Source organism: Buceros rhinoceros, unplaced genomic scaffold, assembly GCF_000710305.1.
Source record: "Buceros rhinoceros silvestris isolate BGI_N320 unplaced genomic scaffold, ASM71030v1 scaffold3111, whole genome shotgun sequence".
Lineage (NCBI taxonomy): Eukaryota > Metazoa > Chordata > Aves > Bucerotiformes > Bucerotidae > Buceros > Buceros rhinoceros.
Window position 1 is genome coordinate 17,431 of NW_010395765.1, and position 10,731 is coordinate 28,161.

The window sequence follows — 10,731 nt, forward strand, 5'->3', positions numbered from 1 at the left end:
ATCCGTAACTAAGTATCTTGGCTATTGCACTGCTCTATGATCACTTGCACTATAGTTAGGAGACACTTACTGCACCAGCCAGCGTTAAAATTCCTGTTGGGATCTGTACCGATGCAAAGGCTACCAGCATTTTTAGAGCGTGTCTTTCTCCACATGCGGTTCTGAAACAGAATGGTGAAACACAGATCAAAACTAAGAGAAAGTTCTAACAGTCGGCTTTCCCAGCAATACTCTTCTTGAGAAAGAATAATGTACTTACATTTGTCCAAGTGTAAACGTAACCATCAATGTTCAAAACAGGCAAAACAAAGAAGTCCAAGCTGTTGAGAAGTGTGGTCACGACAGTATCTTTTCCATAGGTCTCAACAGCCTAGTTGGAGAAAAGTAGAAAAAGATGATATTGATCTAGATCTCCTGTGTGTATCTAAAGGCCTGGATCTGGAGCAGGAATTAATGAATGTGGTGGGCAAAGTCATCCAAGTCACTCCACCATGTGAGTTGTCAGCTCTGTGATGTTACATGTTCTTAGAGGATTTACACTGACTGTCCTGGCTGGTCAGACAATATGACCAGTGCTGGTGCTGGGCTGGATGTTCAAAGGGAAGGTCACCTCCACACATCATGCAACCGATGCTATGTGGAGTAATTGGATTGCACTGATCACACAATGGACTTGAGTAGGAAACACCATATATCAGTGCTGAGGGAACCTGCAATGAGCATGGAAATTTGCTCTAAGAAGTACGTTGCACCCATATTTCCTTTACACAGAAAAAAAGACAACACAGGGAGCAATACAATGGAGAAAGGCATCTTTTGTCCTATAACTGGCAAGTGGGAAGGTTGGATGTAGGATATAGAAAAACAGTTTGAGATCACTAGAACTTACTTTTTCCTGTTTTGGCTTGCTTTTTATGCTTGTTTTTCTTGCTCATGTTTTTTCTCTCTTTTTTTTTCCTTTACTTTTCTGTCTAGAAGCAATCCCAAGTGAACCATTGATGATGCTCAGAGGACTACGCTTTTAAAGCACTTCTGCCTATCCACCCTTGGATCCGCTGAGCAGAGCCACTGCTGGTGTCAGATGTACTCATGAATTAAGTGTCCAGACAGTGAAACCGACAGCTGTAGTGACGTGAATTGCTAAGAGAAAAATGGTGGCGCATACTGTCTGCAGCCTTATTAGGAGGTAATGAAATCACATCCCCATTGGCTCCACTGAGATGTCACTTCCAATTTCCACTGCTCCCTACACAAAACCGCATGGCTGTCTGATAGGGCTGAGATCATACTTGCCATCAGTGCCTCTGCCAGCACGGCTCACTCATGTGCTTTGGCTTTCCTCTACTTGGGCATTAAATCCCAGCTGCTTCTTCTGCGTTTGGTTATTATTTTTTTTAATCTTGAAGCAGGAATTCTTACAAAATTTGGGATTCAATCAGTGATTTGTTCCACTAAGTTGATTGATCCCCCCCAAATGAAGGAGAGTATACCTCTTCTCTATAGAGAAGATTGTGCATCATTTGATAACTCCCACCTGCTTTATATTGGTGGTGAGGAGAAGGAAAATGAAATGGATTAAATAATTTTAAGGCCTAAAGTATTCTAGCCCAAAGTGATGCTGATTGCACCTATACAGCTCTTTCCTGAATATGGTTTCATGGTTTTGAAACCATTCTGTACAGCATGAGGTAGCAGCTTAAAGTGATGTATATTCATTTCCCTCTTCCTGATTGGAGTTTAGGGAGCTTTATCTATAGTCTTCCTCCTCTCTTGGACACATTTCTTCAGTACACTCTGTGTACAGCTGCGGGCGGTTTTGCACGCTCTGTTGCCTTACTGAGTAAAGCCGATTGCAGGTAATACAGCACCTGATGCTGTAGGAAGACAGCTGTTCTGATGTGCATGCAGAGGCCTCCTGAAGTGCCCTTGAATTTCCTTATTCCCTACTCCCTGACTGTGTAAAGAACGTGACTGTATTTTATAGTATTACTAGACTGTTCACTTGTCTCTCACCTTTCTCTGACTACAGGTTCAAAAAGGAATTTACGGACTGTGTAAGTAACCTTTGTAGTTGTCAGTGCCTCTGACACATGCTCTTAGGTAGTTTTAAGCTGCTGAAAGATTACAGGTTCACCCATTAAGACCTGGTTCAAATAGTTATGCTTTAACCATCTGAGGTAAGAAAAGGGCAGCACAGACAGATATTTAAAGGTAAAAGGCAACTGCTGTGGCCTCAGCTCTTGTTGCTCACTTAAGATTTTCTTAAATATAGTTGCATTTCGTAAAATATTTTTTCATCATTAAGCTTACTGACTTCTTTCACAAACCACTGGCAGAAAGCAGGGGAGATCCACTCTCTTGCATGAAAACCACAATCCATAAAGATGGCCTTCTTATTCGAACCACTTTTTCCCACCTAAGAAAAAAAACAGCAAAAGAAAACCAGGTCTTGGACAAAATAATTTAAATGCAGAACAAATCAGTTAACTTGCTGATCTAAAAAGTCAAACTTTGTACAAATACAGTATCCATTGATGAGATGGAAATCTATGGAGTCCTCTTCGCTGTAGCTGACCATAATATTCAAGCTGAAACAACAGATTCTTAATAATTTCATTTCTATTAATGTAGATAAGCTTCCACCACTCCCAATTATTTGATTATTCTGCACTGTTGATTTATTTTGGGTAGTGTCTCTAAGTGTGGATCATGTTTGCTTGAATGATGTAATATTGTAAATAGTTATGCAATTTTGGGCAAGTAATCTTCATCCTTTCACCTTTATTTAACTCGTCTTATTCATGAGAGTTATGCCAAAAAATTTATCATGGTTTAACCCCAGCAGGCAACTAAGCTCCACACAGCTGCTCTCTCACTCCCCAGCCAGCAAGATGGAGAGAGGAGAATTGGAAAGGTAAAAGTGAGAAATATCATGGGTCGAGATAAGAACAGTTTAATAATTGAATAAAACAACAACAACGATCATAATCCTCATAATAAAAAGGAAAATCACAAACAGAGAGCAGTAAAACCCAAGGAAGACAAGTGAGGCAAATGAAAAGAGTTGCCCAGCCTGTCCCCGAGCAGCAGCTCCCTGGCCCACCTTCCCCCTGGTTTATTGCAGACCATGACATGGTATGGTATGGAGCATCCCTCTGGTCAGTTGGGGTCAGCTGTACCAGCTGTGTCCCCTCCCAACTTCTTGTGCACCCCCAGCCTGCTTGCTGGTGGGTTGTGGTGAGAGACAGAAAAGGTCTTGACTCTGTTGATGACACACCGCTCGGCAGTAACTAAAACATCTCTGAATTATCACCACTGTTTCCAGCACAACTCCAGGCTACTGTGAAGAAAGGTAACATACCTCAACCAAAACCAGCACAAAATTATATACGATGAAGCTACAAACAAATTTCTTGCCTGTTGCTAGAGAGACTGTAATTTATAGATCCTTTTAGAGTAAACAGGTTTACAAACAACACATGGAGAGAACATAAAGGTAGGTGATCATTCAAATAGCTCTCAGAAGTGCAGTTCAATTTGTATGTCTGAACTTCTAACAATTCATTATGCCCCTTTAAAAAAAAATTAAAATATTGAAAGTTGGAAAAAATCATAGTAGTAGTGAATGAAATGCATTAGATTTTCTGAAAAATGTATATTTCTATCTTAGCATCACTGATGTTTTAATAGACATCATCATCTTGAGGAGGATAATAGAGGAAAAGTCTGGCCCAAAGAAATCAAAGCACTTACTTTGAGAAGGTACATTGGCCGTCCTTCGTATGTTTCCCCAATTACACTGCGAGAGACAAGGTCTGGGTTCTGAGCAGCAATATCAGCAGTCCAAGCCTCTATCTGTTTAATAAGGAGGCTAAAATTAGTGATGTCTGCATTTCTCAGGTCCAGACTAATTAATTCGCAGCCTTCAAGCAGGAAAGGTCTTTCTGAGCATCTAATTTGACCTAATATTTAATATAGTTTGTAGATTTCCAAGAATTAATTCTTACTTGTACTAGAGCTATACTGAATTAAGATTTTCTAGTATGAATTTCTCTAAACCTGTCATTGGAGTATGGCTGGTGGATTACAAAACCCTTTGAATGCTGACCTTGTCACCCCTTAAACTCTCCTAACAAAAGGAAACTGTTGTTCTTGTTAAGCTCAGCAGGGTAAATCATCTATGTGTTGTAATGTTTTTCTTTTATTCATCATCATTCTTGAATCACTGACAGAGGTGCTGGACAGGTGTTTGTGGGAACAGTCCACCAATGCCAGATAGAAGGGAAATAATATCTCTGTCACTCTATTTGCTATTTAAGGGAAGTAATAACAGCTTTATTATCTTAATATTGGAGCAGATTCTCTTTGTTACAGGAGCCTTCAAAAGTCCACAAAAATTTGTCACATCCACACTAAAAGTGTTTCATGCCCAAATAGCTGCCTATGAACTAAGAGAAGGACAGGAAACAGCAGACAGATCGAGACAAACTGGTAAAGAAATACTAGAAATAATGGTTGACATTATGGACGTTGATTTTTTTTTGCATTCCAGTAACCTTTGCAGAGTCAGAGAAGCTTTTGTTCTTATTTTTAAATAGCCTTGGAAAAGGAGACTTTTGTTGTTGTTGTTAGGAGAGTGCTGATGGAAGAAAATTGATTAGTTCTGTGTACGTTCTATAGAAACCACCTGGAGAGAAAATACAAATTTTCGTGTTTGAAAGTGTAAAAGGTGCTTAGTGGGCAATGATCAGCATGAAAATAATAGATTTTTTGCAAGGAAAGAAATGAAAAGGAAATTGTCGCAAGTGTAAGAACTGTGATGCAGTGATGATAAGGAGCCACTGCAAAGATGTGAAGAGTGACACGGTCACAATTACGTGTCAGGAAAAAAGAGCGTGTCTGTGAGAAAAGGAGGGAGGAGGGGAGAGCCTGTGGTGGAAGATGAAGAGCTAGAATTGAGGCAGGGAATGGAATGAAGTTTTAGCAGGGGAGATGAGAGAAGGAGTGAAAAGGAAAGAGCAAATGAGTAGCGAAGCATGTCGGCCTGGTCATTGCGTTTCTGCCAGGGCTTCCTTTGCAGCCCTGGGAGCAGAATTAGAGAAAGTAGGTGTAGGGGGATAGGTTATACAGATTAACTCGGTAATGAGCAATCAAGGAGAAGAGGAAGAAGAGTTCGGAGAAGCAGTTATCATATTAAAGGATGGAACAGAAGAGGAAAAGGGAAGAAGGCTGGAAGGCTATCAGAAGCCATTTTGACTACAGAGGCTAAAGTATTGAGCTGATAACTTCTAGATGGTCAACTTTTAGACTTTACCGTTTCCCAGGTGTTGTACTTTTCATAGCTGTGTGTGGAAGTACGAGCTTTGCTGTCAAACTGGGCGTCCAATGCAGCCTGGAGGTTGTCAATCAGAACTCTGCAACAAGGCACCAGGAAAAGCATAAAGAGAAGCGTACAATTTGCAGCAGGAAAGTAAGCACCAGGTAGACGTTTCAGGGGCTCCCTGGAATTAATGCAGTATGGATTGTGAAGTGAAATGTGGGAGTGTCAATTTATGCATTTGAAAATAAGATATATTAGGATCGAGTTTCAACCTACTTCCTGCCTCAGCCTTGCCACCAGAATGATCAGGGAGCAATAGGTTCCTCCTAAATAGCATCTGCCTGCTCATTCCCATACTAACAAACCTCCAGGGTGGCAACAGTTTGGTTTAAGACTGGCAATGCTGAGACAAGGTGTGTGTAGAAAATGAAATGAGCTCTGAGCTGACCTCATGTTGCCAGCTTGCTTCTGCCTCAGTGGGAAAGGGCCCTCTCTTGAACTTGTGGCACAGCACTGAAGGAGAATTAGAATGCAGCAACAATCCCATGCAGCCACCCAGAGATGCTTGTGTGATCAAATTCTCTGTCAAACCAAACTTCCAAAGTTTAAGTGTGGTTTGACAGCTCTGTTGCAGGAGGTATTATCCATCCTCTACTTTACTGCGTGTGAGGTGGGCTATTGAAGTAGAATGCACAATGGCAAGAAAATCCCAGCATCCTGTCTGGATTGGCTGGATCTCTGCTATTCTTCTTTCCTTGGGGCTGACACAAAGGCACAGCTCATCATCAAGCATACTCCTGAGGACCTTTTGTTTTTATTTCAACCTTGGCTATCAAAAAATGAAGCCCTCTTGTTTTTCCAGTGCTTGTCTTAACATTCTTAGAAATCTTACTCATCCAGGATATGTCCTTGGTCATTTGTGATTTGGATAGAAGAGGAGGAGGCCAGTTTGTGAGGCACCACCAGCCTTCAAAATAAACAGTGCAAATTACTACATTGACATGGTGTCATGACACTGCAGCAGCACTTCAAAAGAGTTGTAACAGCTTGGGTTGTCACAAGGACACTCCGCTGAAGTTTTTCAGGGACGCCTTCCAGACATTACAGCCTTTGTTACAATCAAAAGATTTGTGCATGGATCTGCGAGAGTTCATTAATATTATAGGAAAAATGAACACATGTAGAGTAACTCTTCCTTTGCCAAAGAGGAAATTCCACTGAAATTGGATTTCCTTACTGTGTGTGGACTGTGGCATTACTGAAAACAATTTGTTCAAGAGTGTTTTTAGGTTCTGTTCCCCTAGTGGCCTCCAAATCAGAGGATTAACACAAGGGTGCTAAATTTAGGGATGGATTATCCTCAAGTTTAGCAGATCGTTAAAGTTATGTTTCGTGAGAACCATGTGGTGTCCGATGAAGGAGTTTGATCTGGTGGCTAAGAGACAAAACCTCTTCACTAAGCCAAATAAAATTTATGAGAATTGATCGAGTAACACTGACTTACAGTGTCTGAGTACATGATGTTGAAAGAATATTCATTACTCATCAGAAAAGCTTGATAATCAAGCTGGACCAAACCAGTTTGCAATGCTCAGGTGGAGCTAAAGGAGAAACGAAGACAGACAACCTCACTCCATTCCAGCCCAAAGTCAACTTCTCATCCTAGCTAAATTTTTGCATAGTAACTGGAAGATATTGAGTGTAAGTAGTTGTGTGGTTCCACTCTTTTCTCCTTACTCTCCCATTAGTGCTACTCACTACAACGCCTCTGTTCTTAGGGATGTGTAATGTGGCGGTGTGTGTGGTCATTTCCCTCCACTTACGTTGCAGTTGAATTTGGTCATGGAAACTCAGGGCTTTTTTGTTTCTGGGTAATATACTTATGAAATATTTAAGTCAATTAAGAGTTTTCTCTTTGGAGAAATCCTTGCCATGCATCTGCTGTGTGACATGAGTAAGTCCAAGGCTATCCTGGGAATCTCTTCTGCCCACTTCCTTGGCTCTTCACCTGGCAACTGTCTTCTATTTGTCACCAGTTAGGGTTTTTGGCCCTCCCAGTTATAGGTCTGCAGCTTACAGAACCTGACGAGTGTACTTTCTGGTTCTTTCTACACCTTTGCTGCATTTTGTCTTTAGTGGGAAATCTTTCTTGTCCCCTCTGTACTCCAGCCTTGTGTACTGCAGCGAGCTTTCACCTTGGGGAGGTCCCTGGTAATGAGTCTTTGCTTCCTCTTACCTCTATCAACATTTCACCTTACCCTTTTATCACAGAGCAGCTACAGTCCATTTGAACAGCCATAGGAAAGCTGAACCTAGTAAGGGCATCCACAGGAGGGATGAAGTTTGTGACAGGAAGTTCGGTTGACCAATATGAAAAGATCAAACACATTTTCCCCAGTATCTGATCTCCTTCTATTCAAAATACAGTAGTGAGAACAAACTTACCTATAATCCACTCCACTTTCTTTCAAGAAATCTTCAACCTCAAAAGACTCGTCAGCTTCGACTCGGAAATCAACTTGCATTTTTGGCCTTACCAGTGTGACGGAGTCTGGCTGCCAAAAGTCAACCTGAAAGAAGGCCAGATGAATACATAAACAAATAAATACATACACTGGGCTGTGATTTTTAGGTGGGTGTATGTGGGGTGGTGGTGTCAATTGTGAATAATATATCGAATTTCATTTCTATCCTATTACACTGACCCAACCTTGCTTGCCAGAATTATCAACGTGTTTTTGCTGAAGTCAGCTTCCAGACATCTGGATTTAGCACCTGGTTAAAGGCCAATGAAAGCAAAGCTGGTTTGCCAACCTAATGCCTTTTCACTCTTTTGTCTCATGAATGTGAAGGAAATTGGGGTTGGTGGGTGTATTCATGAACTGTGTCTTCAAGTGAGGTAACTATTCCGGGATATACTATTACATCAGTCCTGTAGTACAACAGTGGTAGTGTGGGGAACTTTGCTTAAAACAAAAGGAAACAAACAATCCCTTTATACTACATGCTTTAAAGTGAGCATGGTATATTAATTTTCTTAATATTGGCAGCACCGTTCCAATAGCATATTGTTCTGCAGAACACTGTTCCAGCATGCTGTACTAGCCTGCTGCTGATAGTTCTCCACATCTGTTTTTCATCAAAAATACCATCCTTTCATCCTACAGATAATGGTGTCTTTTGCACCAACAGCTATTTTACAACATCAAAGCTGAAGAGAAATATAGAAAACACATTTTCTGTCTTCATTGTTTTTCCTCATATCACTGTGTCATCATATATCTACATCAAGGTCAGTGAGAAACATGCAGCTTGGCTGGAAAGAAAGAAGGTTTTAAAGGAAACTTGGAGAAGAAAAGATGACGTGACAGACTAGAGGCTAAAGGAAAGTTCAATTTGTTGCGAGTATGGGTTTTTAGATTATTTACATGAGCAAGATGTTTTGTCTATAATGGTAAAAGTTTTGGTAGTTGGAATTTCCATGTTTTATCTAATACATTCTTGAAAGCACCCCACACTGAATACAGCATTTCAGATTAATTTACTCTATGAGTAAATTCTGGTGGGCACTTTGATATTCAGACTGGTATAGCCAGACTTTCTAGGAAGGTATTGGAATACATTTGTACAGCTCTAGCTTTATCACCTTGTCCTATTCCTTCTGAAGAGGTTCTCCATCCAGCTGACTTTAATGGAATCAAGGTTAGCTCTTTAATTCAGTGGCATGATTTTTTTTAAAGATATGTGTTAGCTGAACAAAAGGAGAAATGTTCCTTTCAGAAGCAATATAGCCCCTTCTCTAGGTTCTTTACCTGCATGTTTCTGGCAAGGGAATTGATGATTTCCACCTGCTCATCATTCTGCGGAATCACACGAAACACCTTCTGCCTGAAAAGGGAGAAAGAGAATGGATTTCAAACAGGTAAGTTAGTTGAAAGGCTTTTGCTCATGCAGAAGAAATTGTGCAAATATAAAACTTGATGTCTGTTCTTACCCTTCAAAGGCACCATCCTGCAGGTGCGCAGACACAGCTGCAGCGCCTATGAGAACCAAGAGTGACCACATTTTTTTTTAAAGAAAAACCCCCAGTTCTTCTCTGCTGCTTTTATAACCTGTTTTGTCCTTCCTTTTATCAATTACACACCAGAACAACCATTGATCAACTGATAGGTTATTCCTTTGGCCTTGTTTTATTTGCATACTATTTATAATGTGTGTTTTACTCCGCACCTGGGCAAACAACTGAAAGTCTCAAGGAGGGCTGCTAAAGATTCTTGCTACTTGAGCCAGATAAACTCGAGATATGAGAAAGTGAACTTAATTTACTTTGTTCTTTTCCATTGTATGTGAATAATTTTTTTTTGCATTCGTTTAGTTGCTGGACTATAAAATTTATAATACTTTATTGTTACTTTATGTAGCGGTAGATGTCTATCAGATGTTGCTGCATGTGACTGGCCTTAATCACACAGCACTGTCCCTCTTCTGGAATAATATGGGGCTGATTGTCAAAGGAAGAGGAAACAGTTGGGATTTACCAATTCTTTTTTTTTCCCCTCTTTCAGAGAAGTACTGAACTTGTTCTTTGCTCAGTCACTGCGCTGAAACTTGTGAGCAAGTTAGGTGTCTGCAGAACCGAGCACACAGGAATTGCTAGTTGCGGGAGAGCTGTACATGTACGCCACACAATACATTCACTGGTTCTTGCATGTTCTCTAAGTTAATCTGTGGTAAATATCTTCTAAGTTGAGCGCTGCTGGGGGCGTTATATGTAGGTCAAGAAGATCAAAGGAAATGTAGTCATACAAAGGCATTTTTAGCTTTATCTTTCATGTTGAGCCTAAACTGAGAAACAATAGTGTGTTTGTGTCACTGAACTTGCATCTGTTTACTTTTTATTAACGAGTACTTGGCATTAATTGTAACATTGTCTGCTGATACTGTGTCCTGACGTGACTGGTGTTTTCAACAGGGAGCCTCTAAATGAATCAGTGTGTAAATATATAAAGAATGGAATTTATGAGCTCAGTTCTGTCTTCTGTTATGCCTAAGTGACCAGAAAAATTAAAAACGTCCAAACACAGATAATCTTGAAGATGTTCTTTGACTTCCTTTTTGCAGAAATCTACATATATCATATAATACCTGAAAATTTATTAGGAAATTAATATATATTCATCTCAGATTGAAAGACGTAGTTACAGTTTCAAAGTGCAGAAATTTGAATTGTCGATGACCATTTTAATTAATGTGGCATCAGACTTGATGGATATATTCCTACAAGAGACTCCAAAACTGCACTGAGCCTATATATCTAAAACTGTCTTTGACAAATCATAGGGTTTGAACTTTACAATTGATGACCTAATTTGTAGCACTGCGTGCTATTGCCTAGCAATAATCTTACTGAG

The 10,731-nt window shown here is 40.2% G+C and overlaps 1 protein-coding gene across 1 annotated transcript in view; it reads right to left on the reverse strand.

Annotated features, from left to right (window-relative positions):
- The window catches only part of LOC104501769 (carboxypeptidase B-like), a 19,948-nt gene extending 10,474 nt beyond the window's left edge, over positions 1 to 9,474 (reverse strand). The window contains exons 1-8 of the mRNA XM_010145637.1: positions 9,315 to 9,474; positions 9,133 to 9,208; positions 7,766 to 7,890; positions 5,315 to 5,414; positions 3,754 to 3,855; positions 2,315 to 2,416; positions 260 to 370; positions 71 to 161 (exon numbers count right to left, since the gene is read on the reverse strand). Coding sequence (XP_010143939.1) covers positions 71 to 161; positions 260 to 370; positions 2,315 to 2,416; positions 3,754 to 3,855; positions 5,315 to 5,414; positions 7,766 to 7,890; positions 9,133 to 9,208; positions 9,315 to 9,385 — 778 coding nt within the window. The 5' untranslated portion in view covers positions 9,386 to 9,474. The remainder of the gene's footprint in view (positions 1 to 70; positions 162 to 259; positions 371 to 2,314; positions 2,417 to 3,753; positions 3,856 to 5,314; positions 5,415 to 7,765; positions 7,891 to 9,132; positions 9,209 to 9,314) is intronic.
- Between the last annotated feature and the right edge of the window lie 1,257 nt (positions 9,475 to 10,731).